The sequence below is a fragment of the Osmerus mordax genome, chromosome 5 (genome assembly GCF_038355195.1).
Source record: "Osmerus mordax isolate fOsmMor3 chromosome 5, fOsmMor3.pri, whole genome shotgun sequence".
NCBI lineage: Eukaryota > Metazoa > Chordata > Actinopteri > Osmeriformes > Osmeridae > Osmerus > Osmerus mordax.
The window spans coordinates 14,227,394-14,252,206 of record NC_090054.1 but is presented as its reverse complement, the minus strand read 5'-3'; the positions used below and the strand labels follow the sequence as shown (position 1 = coordinate 14,252,206).

The 24,813-nt window shown below is 42.0% G+C and overlaps 1 protein-coding gene across 1 annotated transcript; it reads left to right on the top strand.

Annotated features, from left to right (window-relative positions):
* Positions 1 to 1,389: 1,389 nt before the first annotated feature.
* znf318 (zinc finger protein 318) lies at positions 1,390 to 23,866 on the top strand. Its single transcript, XM_067235700.1, is given in 31 exon segments — positions 1,390 to 1,601; positions 1,798 to 1,863; positions 1,947 to 2,116; positions 2,252 to 2,294; positions 2,503 to 2,628; positions 2,751 to 2,855; positions 3,008 to 3,226; positions 3,330 to 3,467; positions 3,570 to 3,716; positions 3,946 to 4,065; positions 4,279 to 4,503; positions 4,627 to 4,764; positions 4,863 to 4,970; positions 5,082 to 5,131; positions 5,245 to 5,911; positions 6,128 to 8,149; positions 8,349 to 8,469; positions 10,955 to 11,563; positions 13,803 to 14,101; positions 14,866 to 14,984; positions 15,444 to 16,077; positions 16,169 to 17,411; positions 17,555 to 17,640; positions 17,742 to 17,841; positions 18,072 to 18,361; positions 19,395 to 19,580; positions 19,862 to 19,927; positions 19,929 to 19,955; positions 20,043 to 20,106; positions 20,264 to 20,481; positions 20,601 to 23,866. Coding segments are annotated over 31 exon segments (10,578 nt in total). The 5' UTR covers positions 1,390 to 1,460; the 3' UTR covers positions 22,632 to 23,866.
* Positions 23,867 to 24,813: the final 947 nt, after the last annotated feature.

The following is a 24,813-nucleotide window of genomic DNA, read 5'->3' as shown; positions in this document are numbered from 1 at the left end:
TTGGTTTGTATACAATTATAAGTGCTGCTTTTCTTTGGGCATGCTGTACGGATGTTTGCTATATTAGATTGTACCAGATTGTACCATCAAACTTGCCTCCCAATGGTATTTCCGGTTTTGTGAATTCGCCTTCAAAATAAGAGCATGGCCTCCCTACAAGTAGAACCAATTTAAAAAGCTTATTTTAATCAAATTATTATAAAAGAAAATATAGTCTGGTTATTTGTACTGGGCAACCAATTAGTTCCTCAAATACACATAAGGTACATTAACCTTAAAGCTCCAGTCTTCTGATTCACCAAAATAAATTATGATTGTTTGAAGTAAATCCTGCATTTTATTTCTTTTTTTTAATAAATACACGCTTCTATGTTTTATCTTTACCTTATTGGGCAAATAATGTTTAGCTTTGACATCAAAATAAAAAGGACAGTTTCCTGACCTTTATTTTGAAGTTGCCTTTTAAAGAAATCAGTCGGAAATGAGATCCTTCATTGAGGCTGGCTTCACTCTTCTCCATAGAGCTAGTCCATAGCTAATGCTAGCGAGCTAGCCTGCAAGAATCGTAAGCTTTTAAGTTGAGAATAGTTAGAGGCCTGAAATGAACAGTTATAGCTATTATTACTATCACTGTAACTAGTCGAGTTGATACGATATATAATTTTGATTTACATTTTCCTCAGTCTTTTGCTGTGGAGCTAGTTTGTTTTAAATAACTAGCTAGTTAACCTAGCTATTAAGAGATACTGCTCGTGTTTTTTAAGTGTCTCCTCATAGTGGATATTATGACTCGAGGAGGGCAGAAGAAGCGCAAGAAAAACGGCGAAGATGAATCTCCTTTTGGGATGGGTCCAGGACCACGTCCGCCATGGATGGGCCCAGGACCTCCGCCACCCGGAAGCTGGGGGTATGATGGTCCTCCTCCGGGAGGTTGGGGCCCGGGTGGTCCTCCGCCAGGAGGTTGGGGACCAGAGGGACCACCACCGCCAGGGGGTTGGGGACTGGGTAGACCACCTCCAGGGGGTTGGGGACCGGGTAGACCACCTCCAGGGGGTTGGGGACCGGGCGGACCACCTCCAGGGGGTTGGGGACCGGGCGGGCCACAACCAGGAGGTTGGGGACCTGGTGGACCACCGCCAGGGGGTTGGGGACCGGGCGGTCCATCACCAACGGATGGTTGGGGGCCTGGTGGACCACCTCAAGGGGGTTGGGGACCGAATGGACCACCACCAGGGGGTTGGGGACTGGGTGGACCACAAGCACCAGATGTTTGGGGGCCTGGTGGACCACCGCCAGGAGGTTGGGGACCAGGAAGACCACCACCAGGGGGGTGGGTGCCAGGGGGACCTCCACCATCAGGTGGCTGGGGACCGGGTGGGCCGCCACCAGATGGATTCTACGGTGGTCCAGATCCAAATTATGTTGGTAATCCAATGGCTGGTAATCCTCAAATTCCCCCAATGGGTTATGGACCCATGTCAGGCCCACCAGATCCTCAAGGATTTGCAACAGTGCCCATGATGCCAGGCTATGGACCAGTGGGTGAATATGGTGCAGTGGCCAATTATGCCACTATCCCTCCTCCGGTGTGGCCAACTGAGGTATTTTTGTTGTGGTTTAGCAATCACTTAGTGTTTATGCTGCAATGTTCCTGACAATGTGTATACACTATTGCATATTTTTGTACTGTATGTAACTTTTCAATGCAATCTCTATGTACTACTGCGTTTGACTCTTTGCTATTACGTTAAAATACGCTAAAATGTAAACCAAGTGTAACCATCTTGTGTTCATTAGGCCAGCACTTGTGTTCCATCAAACCAAGAAGTGATTGTCAACCCTGCCCCAGACCAGCCAGCATGGGTATGCACCAAAACTTGTCCTGATTTTGACTATTTACATGAATGAATGTGCTGGAAACTCTATTGTAACTGTTGTCTTTAAAGATTAAAGCCTTGATATCTGGCCCGGAAAGCACTGAGAAAACCACTGAGTCCACATCTCCGAATGAGCCAAACCAGCCCAAGGATGAGTCCAAGAAGCCCAAGGATGAGTCCAAGGCCAGCACAAAGAAGGCTAAACCACAAGGATTACTTGGGACAAGAACCTTTGACAAGTAATGTTTTTTTATCACTGGTGTATTTGTGACAGTACAGCTACTCACATAGGAAAAAGATCAAAGATGTCTAGTAGGGTCTACTTGTGATACCACATTTGATACCACTGTCTTTAATGAGTTACAATGTTTTAGGCCTCCTCCTGGAAGATCCACAGGGATCATTTCATTCATTGGGGTAAGTTATTATTATTATTTCATATATTTATTATTTAAACCATAATATGTCTCATATCTTTCATAGGGGTCCCAATGGAAACAGGATTTTTGATTTCACTTGTCACTGACTGGCCTTGAATGTATCATATTTCTGTTTCCAGTAGTTAGTACATACATTTGAAGATCATAATGTTTTATTGTCATGAATCATTTTCTCCATCCTACAGCCAAGCTACGGTTTTATTGAAAGAGAGGACCTAAAGAAATTCACCTTTAGCTTTGATGCATTTTTTGGGAGTCGAAAGGCCTTGGCACCAGGTGTCAGAGTTCACTTTACAGCATGCAAAGAGATGGTGGGTCAATATCTACACATCTTTAGCAGATGTTTACATCTTAATATATGAATACATTATACCACATTTCAGTATTGTATAATTTGATTTGTTTATATTGCTTCTTTTTGAATTATAACTAGTCTAATGAGATTGCCACTGATGTAAAAGTGGCCCCGGGTGGAACTGAGAATGTTGACACTGAGATATACGAAGGAGTTGTCATCGAAAGTTATACTGAAGCGCAGGTGAGGTACAATGACAAATGTCATTTGTTTAGTTTGCTACACCTACATAAATACAAGTCATGTGACCTGGTTTTCTGTAGTGAAGCTGACCTGTAATATACAAATCATGTATATTGCTTTGTTCAACGTTTTCCATCGTGTGTTCCATATAGATTGGTGTAAGGCAGAAACCCGGATATATAGAAGTCAATGTTGGTCCTGAGAAATCCAAGTTGCCTTACGAGAAACGAGACTGCACGGTCACTCTGTTGGCAGGGGACCATGTTCTGATCAATCTCTTAACTGACATAGTTACCCAGAACAAGAGAGCCACCAACATCAAGCCAAAGATTCCTGCCACGTTTAAACATACAGAGGAGACGAGAGAAAAGGTATGAAGGAGGATTAACAGTATTTGTCAAAATGCTGAACAAACGTAAACCAGGCATACTTGGGTAGTTACTATAACGGTAATATTCTTCCTTATTGTGACAGGGTGCTATCTTGGACATAAAGGACACAGAAGGTATAATTGTGTCAGAGGACCACCCTAACCTGCCCTTTGACCTGACTGAAAACCTGGGTGATACAGAGTTCAGCCCCACAGATGAAGTGGAGTTTACTGTCATCTCAGTGAGTGCTATCGACCGTAATCAGTGAAGGGATTACAATCATTGGAACCCTGTGTGATATAGGGGAGAGTTTCGAATGTTCAGTGTTTTGTTGATTGTTCAGGTTAAAGAGAAAAAGAAGGCTATTCGAGTCAGAAAGCTGAAGGGAGGATCCGTGAAATTTGATTCTGAGACCCAAAGTGTGCTGGAGGAGGTCAAGGAAAAAGAGGAGATCAAGAAGAAAGAAGAGGTTGCTCTAGCCAAAGACAAGGTAAGGCGTTATACCCTCAGTCTTGGTATTACAATATAAAGCTATTGGGTTTATATGCTATGCAATGGAAGAATAAACGGTTGAGGGTGGTCTCGTGTGATTTGAAATATGGTGCTTTTCAACAAGATCATTGGTTTCAACTCAATACCATTGGCAGTACTCACTTAACCTTCCCACTGTGATACTCTCGTGACTATGTAATAGAGTATTCTGTCACTTGTGTCTTCAGTGGAAGCCAGTGAGCTCGGAGTTGCCACCTGTGATGACTGAGGTTGTGGAGGACATCAGTAAGGAACAGTATGAGGGAACAGTCCTCAAAGCTATCCTCAAGAATCCTCAGCAGCTGCCAGTAAGTCATTGGGTTTGTGCTTGCAATCTCCATTTGCGTATTAATACCTTAAATATTAGTTCTATTTTAGTGGGTCAGGAATTCCCATTAAACATGAATGCAAATGCAGCGTTTGTCTGCTTCAAGTGTGCCACATGCGTCACACTTTTGTAGCTTAATTGTTGACTACAGAAGTATGTAACATTTGATGTAATTGACATTCTTGTCATCTAGGCAGAGGGACACGAGTCTGAGAAGGGCAAGTTGGTGATGACACTGGCAGGTGAACAGAAGCAGTTAACGTTTGAGCCACAAGACATTCGGACCGCTGCCACCATGTTGGACGGCGATAAGATCAAGTTCAACATCTCGACCCACAGAGAAACCAAGAAAGAGCGGGCAGTCAACGTCAATATTTCACCAGAAACATTTGCGGAATCAACTGAACAACGTCGAACGGTAAGTCAAGAAGTGGTTCTTTTGGACCTTGCCGTTAGAAAGAAAGGAAGCTGAACTATAGTTTGGAGACGTCTCTGTTAAAAATGGCTGCATATATGCCAACTCTTTTCTACACCTTCACAGGGTATGGTGGTGGAGATCGAGGACCTGTCGGGGTTCATTAAATGCCAGCAAAACCCTCAGCTTTTTTTCCACATGTCTGAAGTGATGGAGTTTAAAAAACTGGAGCTCAACGAAAAGGTGGAGTTCAGTGTCATCCCAGTAAGTTCTGCTTATGCTGCACTTAACATCCACAGGGTAGATTTCACTTCATTTGGGGGTAAATGTGATCTCTTTTTTTTTCCTTTTTTTTTACCAAGCATGAAACGGCGGAAGGTGGGAGTCAGGCAATCAGGATCAAACGTCTGACTGAGAGAGTCTTCCTCCCTGTGCCCAAGCTAGGGGGAGTGGGAACCAAAAAAATAAAGGTATGGTAGAAAAATTGTGAGGTTAATTAGGTTTGATTAGGTATTTGTGATGCTAAATTAAAGTGTATACAATACCATATAAGATTCTAACTTTCTCGTTCCTGTGTTCAGAAGCAGATGACTATCAAGCTAATGAAGGATTCTACCACCAATCTCGATGAGTAAGTAACTTGTATTCTTGCTTGAAAACCTTAGTGTCCTGGTTTATGTATCAAGTATGTGGTACCTACAAAATGAAGACAATCAGTTCCTTCCCCAACTGATCATTTTCCAGCAAGGGCAAACCAGAGGACATGAAAACAAAACTTCCAACCGAGTCTGACAAAATGAAAGCCGTTGTCAAAACCCTGAGGTCAAAGGACAACAAGCCCAGCACAGGACGTAAAGACAGCGACAGCAGGCGACGGCGAAACGAACGCAGCAAGAGCCGCAGCAGGAGTCCCGGTAAAGACGCGTTCGGCCGCCACAGGAGAGCGCCGAGCTTGAGCCGGGAGCAAGATAGACACAGCCGGCCCAGGCGCAGTCGGAGCAGGGAGAGGTCGCGCAGACGCAGCCGCAGTCACAGCAGGAGCCGGAGCAGGAGCAGGGAGAGAATGGGCTCCAAGGGACGCAGCAGCAGGGAGTATGAGGGCAGCGGTCAGAGGAGGAGCCGGGACTCCAGCCTGCCTCCAGGGGAACCCAGGCACGGCGGAGGAGTGGACCAGGAGCTCGCCAGGAAGAAAAGGGAGCTTGAGGAACTCAATGATATGATCGCTCGCCGTAAAGCCATGGTGACCATGGCGCCGCCGAGGGGAGGCATCCTGGATATGAGGCCAATGGAAAAGACCTGCATAGACTACGACCATGGCAGGATCGCTGTCCCAATCACCGAATTCAAGCCAGTGAAATCCATTCTGAAGAAACGCACTGAAAGTGTTTCTGGGCCTTTGTTCCCAATTAAGGTTTGTTGCGCCTGTCATTCTTTATCTAGATAATCTTGTTGACTGGTGTATGTAATGGTTGTAATCTATGAAATATTTGAAGTTGAAATAGTTAAGACATTAATAACACAGTTTTGTTTTCATGGATGAATCATTGATTCTTCTTGACACTAAATATATTAACTCAACTAACCAAGATGATTCTATAATGATTGATATTATTTCATTTGCCTACAGAATGAACCCCCTGATCATGACCAGTACCACTACAATCCACCTACACTTGACCATATTCAGTCATTCGATTCACCAGAACAAAGCCATCTTTTGTATACCCAGAGATCCAGTAAAATGTCATATTATGACGATTCCCCATATGAACAAACTTCGGCACAGGATCATTTTTATCAAAGCCAATCTCTTCAGGAACATTCTGCTCCTGTCAACACACACACTGCTTATCAGACTCCCCCAAGTCAACATAATCCCAGTCAACCCACTCCAAATCAACTGTCACCTCAGCAAACTCCACCTAGCCAATCTCCTCCATGCCAATCTCCCCCTGGTCAGCCTTCCTCCAAACAGAATCCACAAAGCCTCCTTTCCAGCCAGTCCACCCTCCATCCCATTATCCCTAAACAACCTTCCCCTGGCCCGTCTTCATCAAGTAAACGTAATTCCTCTCCTCCCAGCCAAAAGTCATCCCCTGAAGAAAAACGTAACTTGACCACCCAGATCAGCAGATTTCTTAACATCCTCAACAAAGGCGTGGACACCAGTCTTTTCTCAACAATAGTTCAGGAGGCTCAAGATGAGATTTCAGTGTTGGCAGAGAACACCCAGGTAGTGCCACAGAGCCACCCTGAGCTAAATGCTGGCAAATACGACCCTCACAGTGTAAGAGAGGCAGACCCGGAGAAGACATTCAGTTTCAGCCGCAACGTATTAAAATCTCCTGATGAACACGACAGCTGCAAAACTACTGACCACAGTCAAGATGATCTGTTGCCGCATGAGAGAGCTATCCAGGATGGTAGTGGATTTTCTCGAATACTGAGCATGGCGCAGGAGAAATATTCTCCCAGTGCCTACCAGAAAGCAACCGACTTGGATGAAGATGAGAAGTTCCTCTACCATGGTAAGGGCTCTGCAGCTGATGGTGAACACTACAAAAGGTCCTCGGGGTCAAGGGAAAGGCAGAAACCAGTGAGTGAAGGCAGGAAATTGAGTCCAACTAGACAGACCAGGGAGGGTAGTACCAGCAAGTCTGAGCATTTTGACAAGATCCAGAGCCTTCTCCGCACCATCGGCCTGAATCTTGACACAGGAGAGGTCTCCAAGCTGGCAGACAGGACCCAGGAGAGACTCTATGGACGAACAGAGAAATCGTCTTCAGAGCGCTCAGAGAGAGAGCGGGAACACTCGTCATCGAGGAGAGATGATCGACATCGGAGTCGTACGCGCTCCGCCGACTCTGAAAATCTCCGGTCCACCTCCCCTGCAAGGTTGTCCAGTCGAAAACCATATTCCAGCTACGAGCCTACGTCCGAATATAGTGGGTTCCTTGACCAGAAAGAAGAGGAAGCCTTGGAGAAGGCTAGACAGATGCAGAGCCTCACCAAGACTGTGAGGAACGCATCCGAACAGACAATGCCCATCACCCCTCCGTCTAACCCCACCCCTGTCACGTCCTCATCGTCACTGTACCCAGATCAACTGCCTGGCTATTCTTATTCCACCACCGACTATGGCTGGCACCAGGGGGCTAGCACACAGTATACCATACCACCAACCTCTGCTGCTCCCTCCTCATGTCAACAGGCACCTGGGGTGTACCAGCAAGCACAATACTCTTCCTACGTTGGACACACATCTAGCCTGCCTACCCATTATTACGGGCAGCCACCAGCAGGTCCTCCCCCCGTATCTCCTTATCCATTACATTCTTTAGCTCCCATAGTTCAGTCTACTTCCCTTGCAAAACCTCAACAAGTAAATACCTTGATACAGGTTACGCCAATGAGTTCCACGAGTGATGACTCCAAGCAGACGGTTGTAGCCACATCCGTCTCTAGGTGCCTCAAGGTCATTGAAACTGTCAAAACCAAGACGGTACAGAAAGAGTCGCCTAAACCAGGGAAGGTGGTCCAGTTCAATTTGCAGTCCTCCGAGGCAGCACAGCCGCATGCTGCATCAACCGTGGGTAAACAAGCCTTGTCAGGATCAGAGGATGATATCGAGGCCAAACAAAAAAAACGGGTATGTCATTTGTTGTCAATTGTATTTGGAGCCAAGTCCCAATTTATAAACATGATGCATGCTTAGAGGATGATTATGATGACCTGAATATGAATCTTTTGTCCTTTGTTGTATTATTAAGTAGATGATTAGTTGAATGTGTGAATTGATGCCTATGTCAATAACTGGTATGTGTTTGTGTTCTGTTATGAACTTATAGCTGGAACAATTTAACCAGAGGATGATGGAGAAGAGTAAGCAACAATTTACCCAGAGGATGATTGATAAGCAGCAAATGAAGGATTTGCGGGCTCGAAACCAAAATCAGAACAACCCACCAGGTACTATATTGTTGCATACTCATTAGCTTTTGAAAGTACCTTCTTGGGCTTACATTGTTTGGCTCTTATTTCATAATATTCTGGTCAGTACTTTCAAGAGTGATGTAGCCAGTCACTATCTGTAGCCAGGTTGAGTTTATCAATATATATATTAAAGCCAATCAAGTTAACAGATAGACAGGCTGCAAGTCAATAAAGTAAATAGTCTTGATAATATGAGCCTGTGACTTCAGCGACACAGGTCAACGTAAACTTTTTTCAACCACAGCACCGTCGTACATGATGATCATAGATTTGATCATTATTTTATTGTGGACGCCGTCATACTGTAACTCTGATTTTGGATTAACAATGAACATAGACAAGCTTTGATAAATGTAGACTTATCTTAAATCATAATTTTTCACAATGCAAAGTTATATATATTTCAAGCTAGACTTCAGTTAGAATGTTGAGTTCAGTTTGTATGTTGTGTGCTAAAGTCAGTTTCTTAGCAAAGAATAGCAGTCCATTTCACCTATCAAGATTGGAGTCAAAGAAAAAAAGACCAAGAAAGGAAGACGACTTGTAACAGCCTGTCAACACAAAGTAAACTTTTTGTCTTGGCTCAGAAAGCCCTGCTACTGTATTATTTACCAGCATTATTAAATAGCTAGGCATACCAAGATATATAATTCCCTTTATACATGTACTATTTTGGGAAGTCTATCGTGATATTGCGCAACCCTGGTGACTTAAAAAATCTGAAACTTATGTAGTTAGGTTTTGTATATTAAATTAGCTAGTTTTGGGATTGCACTTTCACTTTTAGTTAGCACTGGCATTTAAATTGTGTTACATTTGTAGAAGGTTACATATTTTTATACACATTAAAAGGTGAACTCTATGTAGATTGCAGAATATTTAGCGAGTGCTATCGAAGAAAATGTTGCTGGCGCTCAGGTAGAGAAACCCAGGGTTGCCAATTCTAAGTTTTACTGAGACACGAAAGTGTTGAGTTTCAGTTAGATTGTTTAGTATTGCTAAATAATTGAGTATTGCTGTTGACATTACGGTAATTTGAAACTAATAGAAAATAGGGAAGGTCTGATGATAAGAGATGAATGAAGGTAGGTCATCATTTTGGTTTGACCTCATTTGATGTTTTTTTTTTAAGTTAACCACAAGGTTATCAATTTAAGAAAGTTACAAACGCATTCTGAATGCATTTGTACTTCAGAGTTAGGCCAGGTTCTGAATGTTCAAAAAGATCTATAGCACACTGTACCCTGAGCATGGTTAAATATGGAAAGTTTTTTTGTTTGCAGTCTTTACTTAACATTTTCTCAACAACAGGCTATTTCAGAACCTCAATCTTTAACAAGGCATTGAAAATATATTTTAAGATTATCTTTTTTTTGTCTTCAGGTATATTTTCAACTAGGTGTCCACTGTTATTTAATGTCGTCTTTCACGCATAGCATTTTAGCAGAGTCTACTGTAGCAGTCCATTTCACCCAACAAGAAAGGAGGAAAAAAGGACCCAACAGAGGAAGACATCTGTAACTTTATCTGGCTGGTCAATGTAAATTCTAATCTCTATAAAGTCCTTTGACAGACAGCACAGGAAAGAAATTACCAGGACAGTTGCATAATTGTAGTTGTGCATTTAAAAAAAGAAAAATGTACTCAAGCAATTAGGAATGATCGAATGCTCACATTAATGGAATATAATACACACCTGTTCTTGTTCTATGTTCATGTTAGCTAGTTTCATTTTAAGAATTTAGTTTAGGAAGTGTCAAGCACTTTTATAATACATAAATGGGTGTGTGCAAAGTAATTGAATGACATTTTGATTTAGCGAAGATACATATTGCACCTGTCCTGTTGATAGTGTTGGCAAGGGTTTTCTGAGGATAGGTAGCTGTCACCCATATGGTAACATATGTATTGTTGTGTAATGGACAATGTTGAAATGTAGGTCATGTGTATTGTTTGTAATCTCAGATTAATGTTTACTTAGCACAGTAGTATTAATTTCATGGCATTAGTAAGTGTAGAATAGATAAAGATGTATCATTCTATGATTAAGGTAGGTTGATATTTTGGTCTCTTCACTGTACATATCTAGTTCATAAAACTTCCCTCACACTAAAATATTGCACATTACGACAGGAAACAAAAATGAACTATGGTTATCTATTTAAGATTTCAATGACTGCTTTAGAGACAAAACAATAAAAATATCTGGGAATTAATACGAGTTAATAAGAGAAATTGATTTACAACCTAAAGACACTAGTTAACTAGGACTTCAATAGAATAGATAGAATTTTTGTTCTGGACAACCATAATCAAGTTAAGTATCTTATATGATTCATGAACAACGAAAAGGATCAGCAGTGTACGAGCAGTCATCACACTACCAGTGCTCTATGGGAAATAATCTGTCATGAAGAGGCTACTAATCTAACAAATACCCTGTGTTGTTGAATCTCTGCAGGCAAAGTTCTCAGCACCGAGCCTAAGAACATATGGATTTGTGGTCACTCGCTTATTTATTGGGCAGAGATGAGGGCCAAGTCACCCGAGGTAGGTATGCAGCTGGGCATGGACCCCAGCAGTGTGGTTGTGTGGTGGAAGGGCATGCAGGGCATGACATGGCCACAGCTCCTGCCCCAGCTGCTCCAGCTAAAGATCAAGTGGCCTAACCCAGATGTGATCATCATGCACCTGGGTGGCAATGATCTGGGCACTGATAGCCCTACTGATCTTCTAGCCTCTGTGAAAAAAGACCTGACCTCCATGAGAAGTATTTTCCCACAATGCCTGTTGGTCTGGTCAGATATCCTGCCCCGGAGGGTCTGGAGGCACTCCGAGGACAGTCTTGAAGTGGACCTGGTCAGAGCCACCGTCAACCGCAGGGTTCACAGCATTATAGCTGAGCTAGGTGGCACTGCTCTTACCCATGACAACATCAGGTGTGGTACTGATACAGGCCTGTACAGGCCTGATGGAGTTCATTTGTCTGGGAAAGGTATTGATACCTATAACCTGAACCTGCAGGACTTTCTGGAGAAGTGGGAGATGGAGGCAAATAATGCCACTGAGTAAAGTTAGGAGGTGTCCTTCAATTGGACTATGTTTTTGTCATTTCTGTTTATTCAGTGCTTAGTTCCATAATGACCTGAACACTCGCACACATTTGTGTATCTGTGCTGATTTGATTGACAATAACTGCTGAGCAAGTTTGGTCTTGGAGAAAAATAGTTTTAAACTTAATTCAATCAACAACTGACTACCAGGGACATCAATTACATTAAATGCATTTATGGTTGTGTTTAAAGTCATAAATGTTTCTGCAGTATTGTAATTCAATGTGCCTGAAGATGCATCGTAGGCCAGCAAAATATCAATGTAAGTGTAGATTAGAATGTAATAATAAACTCTAGTTATCAGTTCGTTCAGTATAATCAATTATAAATATTTTCCTCACTATTTGCCTGACTGTTTCTGGTTACTGACTGGTATTCAGCATATTTTGATTTGAGCACACATTAGTTTGTCTGCCAAGAAAATAAACTTGATGATTGGGAAGTTGTGTTTGGGTGATGTTTTCTTGCCTCAGTTTCATGCAAAATGCAAGTTTATTTTTTTAAATCTCATGTTATTATATGTAGATCCACATGGAACGTCAATGTGTGCCACGAAGACGTCAGGAGAACTAGGTAAAACGTTTCCTTCACGTTATTGAGATCTATCATCTTATTTAACCCTCTGTGATCCTTTCGAATTAGACTGATTTACTAGTTTCTCTCAGTTTCTCTCACAAATGTTGTTCACTTATCTGATTGTCATAAGGTTCCATGACTATCCACACAGGGCATCTAAACACAAAATAAAGTGTGATAATTTTCATGAAATATAGAGTTTTTTTTTTTTTACTTTTGTGCACTTGTAATCTGGTTCAAAAGAAATGGGTGAGATTAAGTGTATGCAATTGAGTTGAGGCACATGCCCATTCATCTGATGGACACACTTGGAACATGTTTCTATTAAAATCCAAATGGTCCATAATGGCGCATTGGTTTTGATTAAGTACACATATTTACAGTTTTTGCATTCTGATAAGCAGAATCATATTTTAGAATCCACAATATTTCAGCAGTGTTTTTTTTTTAAAGTCACAAATATAGAAGCATACTACAAATACCGTTTACAAGTAGAATAATGAAAAACATAAAATACAAAAAAAACGTAATAACAATAAGATTAAAGTATCCTACAGTGGATAACAATCAAATAGAAAATTGAATATATAAATTAGAGCAGAGACATATTTCAAAACAGTTCCTTATAATATTGAATAATATATAAGGCTTTCTTATTTTGTAGCAGATTAAGAGATTATATCAAGAGATTAAAGTCTATTAGAAATACTGTAAAGCACGGAATAGAGTTTGAAAATGTGTCTTTATGAACATGAAATGTACCTATCGGAATCATAATGGTTAACTATCCAGTTTAAGGATATTAGAGTACAGTCAAAATATGCAATAACATCTTTGTCTTTGGTAGTAATAGAGTGACCAGTTTGATTTAGTATGAAAACTTTCATATCTTTCCAGAATCTGTTAATATATGGACAAGAAAAAAATAAATGTCTAAGACTTTCAGCATCAGTGTTGCAAAATGAGCATTTGACATCCACCTGTGAACATTTTGACACCATTAAGTTACATGGGTTTCAGCACATAGTGTTACAGTAGACTACTCTCCATTTTGACGTGGGTTATTAAAACGAAAACTGCTTATTAAAACCTCCCTGCTTTTCAGCATCTTCATCTGAGGGCCAATCGAGTTTGAGCTTCAGTCCTGGGGTGAATACGTTCGAATACAGACGTCTGTTACCTCTTCCGTCCACGTTCACGCTCACTGCTGAGTTTACCTCCAACGAGTAGGCTCAGACGTCAACATTTCATTTTTATAATGAGTGAAATTATAGGAAAAACTGAAAGCTGGAAATACTCACTAATTTGTCACAAGAACAACTCAAGCCAGAGAATCACTGAAAACCTACCATTAAACATCACGGGAGGAAAATAATCACTGAGGACGCATAACAGGGACCGACTATTTGAAATGGAATAGATCCATTGTTTCACGTATTCACGCGTTTACTTGGATTGTGCCCTGCATAAGCGACACGAATGTAAGAGAGGATCAGGAATACTTCTCATCTGGCTTCATGTGGATTTATTCGAAATAGTCATACACTAACAGTGGATTTACCATACTGCAATCATTTGCTACATGTTACAGTAAGTCAATAACTACCAAAAGTTGAATAGCTAGCTATCTAGCTAAAATGTACGGAGGTCGGCCTCCACCTCGAGATGAATATCCTCCGTACAAAGGCCGTGGTCCCTCGCCCCGAGGTTCGCATACTGGACCTGGGCGGCCCTATACTCGGCCCATTACAAGGGATGACAGAGGTAGGCCGCGGGCTCCAGTACATCACGGATACCATGACCATGGATCTGCCGACACATACAGACGTTCTCCGCCACGCAGGAGGTACTCTTCTCCTGATCCAGGAAGTGATAGACGTGCAGGCGGTGAATATTGGGGCAGCGTTCCTCCTAGAGAAGTGAGTAACTTGCTAACCTTCGTGTTGATGATCTCTAACGGGGTAATAATTTAGAGTTGCCTAGTTCTCATTCAGAAAATGCCGACATAGCTTTATAGAACAGGCCATTTAGCCAGCTAGCTACATTTTGTATTGCGCGCGCACCAAGCGAAAGTGTTGACTCGCTACTCATGTTAGCTGGCACTGGTAGACGTAACGGGGCTCTCAGCTCAATTTGTCTTCAGGTTAGCTAGATATAGCGGATTTGGAGACATGTAGTGTACATTTATCATTACAGTTTCTTCGTCAGGATTTTTCTAAAATGTGTATATATGCGCTATTACTCAACAAAAAATAATCATCAACAACCCATAACATCCGCCATGTTTTATTTTTTTTATACAGTGGTCCCCCCCCCCCATGTGTGTCAATTGCTCAGACCTAGTTTCACGGATAGGTACTACAAACTCAACATGCTTCAAGTGAAGGGTATAGGTTGGGGATGAGGGCACTTGATTAAAGATAAATTAGTTCCAGGTTCAAATTTCCCCCGGTACGGTACATCATATTCATTAAATAAATACATTACTAAACTCACAATGCCATGAGCATGTACTAAGAATGGTCCCATTGTACTCTAACTTAAGGAAGAAACTGAATCACTATTTGCAGCTATATCTTTGAGTTGTCAACCCAGTAATATAGTAAATTAATGGTTGAAGCCAATTTGTTGATTTTAGAAATGGTGTATGCTCACATGGCTGATGACATATTTCTGCCTGCAGAGATCCCCATCACCTCCCCGTGGTAGGATCCCCATAGACCACAGTCTGGTGATTACGGTGGGGAATGAGCGGACCGGATCTGGAACTGTGCCCCCTCGGAATTCCATACCTTATGATAGGTATTGTAGACACTTCTGTTGTGCGGTCTTTACAGTCTGTTATACACAGTATTATGTAGCCTACACTGCATTACAATCGTGTTTACATGACATGTTTTAAAATAACCTGTTCAGTAAAGTCATTTGTTCAGAACGGTTTGTACCGTACCAATGTTTTGAGTAACGGATCAGATCATTTTCGGATCAGAAAAAAGAGGAGACAAGTAGAACTTTGCTTTCCATTTAATGGAATGTTATTAATATTTATAACTATATACATGGCACTTTAAATGATGCGGGAGGATTTTCAAGTTTTAAAACCATTATTAGCCCTTTTCTTTTTTTTCTTTTTTCTTGCAAGAGTCTTGAATTGATTTGTTGGGATTCAACATGCCCTGTTCACGTCAACACACAACTGCCCTTTTTTTAAACCTTGATCCGGTACACCTCTAGTCATCATTAACTATATTTGTTCTCCAGAGATTACACACCTAGACCTGCTTATGATGGGACTGATGACCATGGACAAAGAAGGCGAAGTCCAAGCAGAGGGAGAAGCCGACCACAAAGTCGCAGCCCAGTGGCTGGGCGGAGCAAGAGTCGTCCTCGTAGTCACAGCGGGAGCCCTAATAGAAGCAGGGCAAGAAGCCGAGCGAGGAGCAAGAGTCGTCCTCGCAGTCACAGCGGGAGCCCTAATAGAAGCAGGGCAAGAAGCCGAGCCAGGAGCAAGAGTCGTCCTCGAAGTCACAGCCGCAGTCGCAGCCCTGACAGTAGCAGGGCCAGGAGCCGTGCAAGGAGCAGGAGTCGGCCTCAGTCCAGGTCCAGGAGCAGGAGTCTTGAAAAGAGCCGAGGACGCAGTGTGAGCCGAGCCCACAGTACGAGCAGGGCCCAGAGCAGAGGGAGAAGTGTGGGCAGGAAAAGGAGTAGCAGTCGCAGTGTCAGTACCAGCAGCACCAGCAGTAGTCGGAGTTCCAGTTTAGCCAAGAAGCCTGACGAGTTCAAGGAGCTGGATATGGCACGACGCCGTAAAGAGTTAGAGGCTTTGCTCAACAGGCCCACCAAATCCATACTGAAGAAACGTGTTGACTCTGAGGACTCCCCTGTATCAGTGCAGGTGAGAGAGTATCAAAGTACTTAGCAGTATTATGGTTATGGACAAGTATGGTTTATTTGTTTAACTTACATTTTTCAATTTTCCTTCACAGAATATCGAGTCTCCTAGAGTCCCTTTAGATAGTGCGACTATGTCCAGAGAGGCTGAGCGCTTCCTGACTGCAGTTAAAGGTATGGAACCCAGCATGTTAGCCTCCATGTTGGGAGAGTTGAGAGACGACCCTCACATGGTCCAGAGCGCTAGTCTCAACCCTGCACTCTCCGGGATCCTTGGCCTCCTGGAAGGAGTTGCTGGACAGCAGGATGAGAAAAAGAACACCGACATTGAAGATGAGGAGAAATTCCTATATGGAGATGAGGATGATTCAACAGAGAGATCCAGACCTCCAATAGAAGCTCCCCAACAGTCAGAGGTCTATGGTGATACAGAGAATGCACTCTACGAGGATTCTGCATCCCATCATGATGTGTTGAAAAAAGAATACTGTGCCCCAGGAGTGGCCCAACCACACCTACTGGGCCAGGATGCTAGTGGAGACCATGCGTCCTGCGGCCATCAACAACAGGTGGATATGAGGTATCACAGCAGATCTTCTATTACCCCAGACCAAAACATCAGAATTGAAGTTCCTAACCTTGGCTATCCACCAGGGACAGGCCCACTGGAAGAGAATGAGAGACATGAAGTGGAGGAGTATGAGAAGATCCAGGACTTGCTCAAAACCATTGGATTGGACCTTGGTGTGACTGAGATCAGCAAAATGGCTGCCAGGACTCAGGAACGCCTGCATGGAAAGAAGCCCCCACCAAAGACCCCCACCCGTCGCCCTGAGAAGAGACGCCATCGTGATTCTTCAGACAGTTCAGACAGTGGCGGGTATCATCGTAGGCGCAAGACCCATAGTCGGAGTGGGAGTTCTAGCAGCAGCAGTCGAAGCCGAAGCCTGAGCAGTGACTCCGGATGTAAGAAGCGGAAGAAGTCGCCTCCATCTAACAGGGGGCGTGGCCATGGAAAGGCTCAAAGCTCCAAAGAGAAGTCCGTGTCTGAATCGGTGCCTCAGTCTTCTGATCCAAAAGCAATGATGGCTCACCCAGCTCACGCCATGTCTGCCTACCCACAAGCCCAGCCGCATGGTCTGATCGCCCCAAACTATCCACCCCCTGGATATGGTCAGTACGGGAACTACATGCCTTACATGCCTCAACAGTGGCCACTGTACCCCCCTCCATCCATGAGTATTCCACCTCAGTCTCCGAATGAAGACGTCTTGAGTGCCCCGCCATTTGACAGGACATACCTTCAATCTGTCCAGACCTCAGAGTCTGATATAAAAGGTGGGAGCTAAAGTCTTTGATTGTTGTAAAATAATCGTCTTTAGGCAGGGCCAGTTTGATTTATTCTAGTGTACCATTAATAAAGTGATTTTTTAATTTTTTATTCAAAGTATAATTTTAATCCCTTTTTTTCACACTCTCAGGGAATGGAAAGGGAAGTTCTAGAGCAGGGAGCAGCCATGAGCGGAGAGGTTCAGAAGAGAAAAACAACGAAAGTCAGAAACAAAAGGTGCAATGGACATTTTCTGAACAAGCTAAATTGTCATTTAAAACAATGGGAAAAAATATTTTCAAAATGCGTTTGTTACATTTGGTTCATTTCATCACCAGGTGCTAGAGGAACGGGAAAAACTGAGACAAGAAAGAGACATCCGCATGAAAAAGAAAGAGTATCTCATGAAGGAACTGGAAAGACTTAGAAAACAGCAAGGTATGCAACCCAACAAGTACTGATGATACCCTGCTGATGCCCTCACATGCACATTTTCCTTAGTATTTAGATGTAGCTTTTCATTGCTGTTGGTATATTATATAAATCAAGTTAAATCAAATAAGTGCAAAAAAAGTAACCATTATTTTATGGTTAAGAACTGTATGTAAATGCTAAAGTTTCCTATCATGTGGATGTTTTTTCTACCTGTACCTTACTTTTTACTATAGGTGAGCTTCTTCGAAAAAAGCGCCGCGAGAAAGATGGCCACAAAGACCCATTATTGACAGAGATCAGTCGCCTGCAGGAGGAGGTCATTTCCCAGATCTCTGTTCTACGCAAAGAACACGAGGCAGCCGAGAAGAAGCGCTCCGAAATTGATAAGGTGGCTGTCATTTTGGGACTGAGTGCATCTGACAAGCCGCAGAAAGTGAGCAGGGCCGCTGGGAATCTTGAACAACCAGTAACTGCAGAGAAGAAGGAGCCAGTTGGTATCCCAGAGAAGTCCACTTCCTCTAAGGTAGAATTCCATAAGCATCTCCACACACAGTCAGGGAGAGCAGAAATCATAGTAAAACTATTCTGTAAATAGTCCAATGTTCATTTTAACAGATAATCCTCAATTTTGTTTAGTATAGACGATCTGAAATTTTCTCTGAATAATTTTCTAGTTTTGTTTCCTATTATCTATTAAGTCATGATGACAGACTATTACAAAATACTTTTTTGTTTCCGATTCCCCACAGTCTATATACCTTGGTTATTTAGATGTCTGTGGCAACACATCACCATTACTACCATGTATCAAAATAACTTGGATTAGCTGAAGAGACTGTTTATTAATTGCTTTAAAGGTAGATTAAGATTAAGCCATGATAAATAACTGCAATGATATGATACTATCTAGTTTAGGTTATTCTCAGATACTTTGTGTGTGTGTGGGTACAACACAGTGCTAATGAAGTGGTCACAACCCAGAGCCTAAGAGATTATTTTCACCACATAAAATAGGTTGTTTTATAAAGAACTAGATTTAATTATGGTTCTATGACTGTGGGAACTTGACCTAAACATAAGAATTTAGTATCGTCCTCAAGACTGGAACACAGATCATCTAAGTTGCACGGTAAGTGTTTTTGAGAACTTCCAACAGTTGGGGACAAAAACATTTTTAGCAATAACGAGTGCTCAACCAGTTGATGGGGTCTATATTTGTTCATTCACTAGTGCAAGGTGTAGTCTTATTTGTCTTCAGTAGTGCAAAAAAAGTGTGCTAGCTACAGTCCACATCAGTGGTCATGAGCGTAGCAGCTCTACACAATAGGCAATATCATTTTCAGCTTTAGAGTTTTACCAGGAAGTGCATGATCTTCCATATAACAGAAAGTACCATGGTACAAGTGTAGCAGATAGTTGAGATAAAACAAAAAGTAAAGTATGTCAATTGTTGTACTTTTTTTATGCTGAAGGGGAAGGGTCTTCATTCTCTTGTAGACTGTCAATTGTCTTTTACCTTTAAACTGTTAACCGCTTCAACTTGTGTTCCTAATTAGATGACATCGTCCTCAAGAGCACTTCCAGACAAACAGAAGCAGAATTCCAGCGCTCCACCTTCAGTGATCCCCAACAACCTATTTGAATACTATGATGCGGGAAACCATTGGTGTCAACACTGTAATGTCACCTCTGGTTCCATGTTCGATTTTTTCACACATTTGCATAGCAAATTGCACAAAAAGGTTGGTGTGCCCTTTTGGGGTAAATATCATTTTAGTGCTATATTTCTTTCCTTGTATTCATGTCCTGACTGGTGTGATCATTCTTAATTAATCGTCTAATATTGACAGATCACTTCCTATAGTGTTAGAAATTAGACTAATTTTATTTGTTAAGCTTCTGTAAGACACCAGCCTGCTGCCCCATTCAGTCACCCTTATATTTTAACATTAATCATTTCAACAGTGCAATTCAATGTGTTTTTTGCGTTAGTTAGATGTCTTTTTTTATTTGCACTTTACAGACACAGGATCCATACAGCAGACCATGGGCACCAAGTTCTACAAAAAATGAGAAGAATGACTCTTCGGGAGAGAAAATGGTTAAGCCTGCTAAAGGTAAATTAAATATATAAAGAGATAAATATTTCATGAAAATAATTGTTGATGGCCTCTTAAACGTTGTTAGCAATCTTCTACTTTTAGGTTCTGTTCACAGCCGGAACACTGCCACAGTATTCTGTCACTGAAAGCAAAACAATGCAAAGAAGTAAGATCCAGAAAGGTTTTACATGCATCGAGGGATTTGTATCATTTGAACTGAGTTACCAGAAACCACATTTCTTTAATCAAGTGTGGGTTAACTTAATGTTATGGTATGCTTTACAAGGCAATGGAAGTTTATTAACATTCTCCTCCTACTACAGGTACTCTCTCTGAGGAGCACCGCAAAGGTAAACACCAGTGTCAGATCTCTGTTGGTATCAGTTGGTTTAATCCCTTTTACTGTGTCTTTGTCCTCATAGGGTCTGAATTATTGCTGCCTGTGAGGGGATTTTTCTGCCAGCTATGTGAGGAGTTCTATGGCGATGCAATTTGCGCAGAGGAGCATGTCACCAGCCATATGCATAATGAAAAATACAAGGTATTGTGTTAAAGTTGATGTTTTTCCACGCACACAGTAAATGACTCTTGTAACTTAATTCAATGCTAATTTTGGAACATTATTGAATTGCATATTTGTGTGTGATCCTTTTTTACCAGAAACAAATGTACGAGAATCCACTCTATGAACAGAGAAGGAACCTGGACCGCCAGGCTGGACTTAATCTGGAAGGTGGAAAAAAGCTCAAATTGAAACATGAGCAACAGAACAGAGACAGTGTTGAGAAAGAAGACAAACCCAAACACAACAAAAAGAAGGATGAGGAGAAATCTAAACCCAAGAAAAAGGAGGAAAAGAAGGATGATGAAAGGCCCAATGTTGGCAAGAAAGAGGAAGAGAAACCTTTGTATAATAAGAAAGATGAGGACGATAAAAACAAGTGCTTCGCGAAGGAGGAGTCAGACAGATACAAGTATAGCAAGGAGATGGAAGAGAGGTCTAAGCACAGTAAGAGAGAAGAGGAGTATAGATACAAATATGGGAAGGAGGAGGAGCGATACCCATATCGCAGGGAGGACGACAACCTGTACAAACATCACAGAGAGGAAGATGAGAGATCTAGATGCGGTAGGGGAGACGAGAGGCCCAAACACAGTTGGAGGGATGATGACAGCGAGGAAAGGGTTCGATACAATCGGGGGAAAGAGTCCAGGTCCAAATATGATAGGAAGGAGGAGGAGAAGTATAGATTTGAAAAAGAGAAGGGGAAACCCAACGAGGATGGACTGTCTAAAAAAGACAGGGCTGGGCATTCACGTCCTGAAGAGACGTCAGGATCGAAAAAGCAGTCTGAGAAACCTGCGGAGAAGCTAAGTGAGCCTCCCAAAATAATCTGCGGGCCGAGTCCAGCAATGAGGGCGAAATTGCGCAAGAAAAGCGAAGACGCCACTAAAGGAGTGCCAGCAGCCCCGGTGGCTTTTGGGAAGTTCAGTTGGAAGAAAAAAGAAAGCGAACTTGCAAAAGAAGCTGAGAGAGTGGCGGCAGAGTTCTTAAAAGACGAGGAAGCCAAGGAAGCAGAAAGGCAAGACGGAGATGAGGATCCTTACTCAAAGTCTGTGGCGATAGCCAAGAGTATCGCTGTCAAGCTTTCAGGCACTGCTGTTATCCCTAATACCTGGGTACCGTACCAATCTAACCGTGGCAGGATACGTCCTAACCTTCCGGCCCCCTCAATGGTCCTGAGGAAGTCAGTTGGGGAGTTCAGCAAGCCTGCACCTCTAAATGCTTTCCTCTCCATCAGGCCACCCAGTGCTGGTACAGTGCCCCCAATGTCAGTTACAGAGAACCAGCCTACAATTGATCCCATGCTACCCCAAGATATAATCTCCAAAGCCTTTGGTGGTCAGGAGGTGGTTTTGAACCCGCCAGATGAGTTTGTTAGTCCCATTCTTTCCGTTCCCTTGGATGTTATGGACACAAAAGATGAACCTTCCACAAATATGTCTATGCTGATGATGATGGAGTCTGATGTAGGTGCACCGGGTGTGCCAGAGTGCGAGCAGAACCGTGCAGTGCTTGTCCAACCCCCTCCTCTCATGGCCAGATACCAACCAGAAGTCGGGAAATCAGACAAACCTAAGTCCAATCTTGCAGCAGCAAAAGCTCAAGATTTGTTTGACATATTCTACAGCAGCAGTGTCCCATCCCACACAAGTACGGTCACAAAATTATCTGGCTCTAAAAATAAGGAACCCGTGGAATCTGTAGCCCTTAAAACCCTAAAAGCCCAGCCTCAAGCTAAACTTCAAACAGAACCCCAGTCTTCCCCACTACCCAAAACTGAGCCCCAGTCTACCCCTTTATCCCAAACCGAGCCCCAGTCTATACTTCAATCTCAACCTGAACCCAAGTGTGAACTCCAGTTTCATCCTCTGCCCCAACCTGAACTTCAGCTTCAACCTGAACCACAACCCCAACTACATCCAGGGTTAGCTCACGAAAACTGTACTAGTGCTGAAATTGGCATTCGAGACCCAAAGGAGTGTGAAAGTGGGCTTGGGTCTGAGATCAAGGACACCCTTGCTAATGATGATCCCTCTGCCGAGCCCATGGAAATCACAACAGAAGCACTGGGTCTCCCAGCTGATGTCCTTACATTAGACTTTGATTACAACTTTTCCTTTGAGTGAAATCCACCAGTGGTCCATCATGGATAAGTCCCTTTCATGTAATGGTCAAATGGTGTGCTATAGAGGAGGATAAGTGTTATCTCCCACACCTGCTGCAAAGCCTATAAAGGTGGAGTTGCAGGCAGCTGAACAGTAAATGGATATGAATGTGAAATTTCCATTTAGAGAACTTAGACTTCGTTTTGCAAGCCTTTGGTTTGGGGAAATTGATTACCCTCTTGTTCTGAAATACATCAAAGTTGTTCTTTACTTCTTTAAGGTAATGTACTGTATAAAGTTTTGTGTTTTTTTGTGTTATATTTTAGTTCAGATATATACGTATGCTTGATCTTTCCTCCTCACTGGATAATTGAAAGGTGTTTTAAAACAGGAAACAGTGCTCAAGATTATGAAGACATACCAGCATGGTGGTGCTTCATGGACCAAAAGATTTCTCTGAAGAGTATTTCTTTTACAACTGCATTAGAATAACTATTACTCTTTACAGCACCATCCTGACAAGAAAATGTGAAATAGCGTTCTTGAACATAAATGTTGCTGTCTTCTTTTTTTTTTTTTTTTTTTTTTTTTTTTTTTACACATCTTTGTTTAATTTTAGCCTTTTGTATCCTCAACATCCGTATATAAAAATGTCATCCTGTAACCACAATTGAAGTAGTTTAAATAAAAGCATCTGTCCACATTTGATGTTATTTTTCTTCAGACTTTAGAGCAATATGATCAGTCTAAAAGTTATCTAATGTATTTCCATGGCACTATTGACCAATGTGTCACTACACTTTTGCCCTGCCTCTTACAAAATTGCGTTACTACATAATCAGTGTGATGGGTTAGTGAAGGGAATTGTTGAAATTGTTTATTATTTGAATTCTATCAGAAGTATTCTGTAATGTTATGTTGTCAAGGCCAGCCACCACTTCCTCCTTTCAACAAAGCCACATGGGAAAGCAGTCCCAAAATGGGAAAAGGTAAGAATCTGTACACCGTAGTATTTTTAAAATGTATTTGCAGTAGATGCAGATGATGGATGATCATGATAATAATTATACAACGACAGGCAGGAATTAATGCACTTTCAGAAGGACCTCTTAGAATGAGAAATAATAATTTCATATAATTTAACAACTATATTTTGTCTTAATTCTGCTCAGGGTTTATTGTTTGCACAATATGATTCAGTATGCTGTCAATGTAGAGTCATTTGCATTATTGTATTTAATAAAGGATTTACTGGACCATGTCTACATTGAGATTTTTTTAATAGGCTATATGTTAATATTCCTATTGGTATCATAGAAACATGGAGCACTGTCTTTCTAGTAATTAAGCTATGAAAAAATAGGCCTATTTGAAAGTAATGCTAGTTCCGATATATTTAGAGAGCTTTGGTGGGAACAGCATTTCCAGTAGATGGTGCTCGTCAGATACATTAAAAAACCCTGATGGTTGAGCCAAAGCAAACACCAAAAACCGGCATATGCAAGTATATCTTTTTTTGGATAGTTGTATGGTATACATTCAAGCATAACTGTGTTCCCAATTCAAGCAAATTCAATGACCATTTACGCCATAAACCTATTTTGCAATGTACATTCGATTTTATTTGTTTATTGAGAATTCAGCATTTCAAGAACTTAGTAAAGTAGGAATGACATGAAGAACCTTACAACACTTTAATGTCGGAGATATATTTTTGATATCTGATATTTGAATAATTCGGACCGGTTCTATTAGCACTTGGCAGTGATGACAAATTGTTAATATGTACACACTGTCTGCATCTGTTTAAAGCCAGGAAACCTGCTGATAACTTCCCCGGAGTGCATGAACTGTCATCACTGGTTATCAACGGTTCAGGCAAATGAACGACCTAGGGAATAATTATGTCCTGCTGTCAATATCCGAGAAGGGGGTGGACGGGAGGCTCGGGGTTGATTTCGGTCCATCGGTTAATACTGAAACTCTAAAGCAAGATTTAAAAAGTGGCTGAGAGAAGACGTCCTCTCAAATCAAGATTTTTTTTTTAGATTCTTTGTTTTGACATTTGGGCGTGCACTGTTGCTAGGTAAAGAGAATATTCCAACACCTCCACCCTTTTACAGTCGACCCGCCCATTCTTAAATGTCCAATAACAAATTCACAGTGGTCTGTCACTAGGCAGTATTACACGTACGTGACCAAT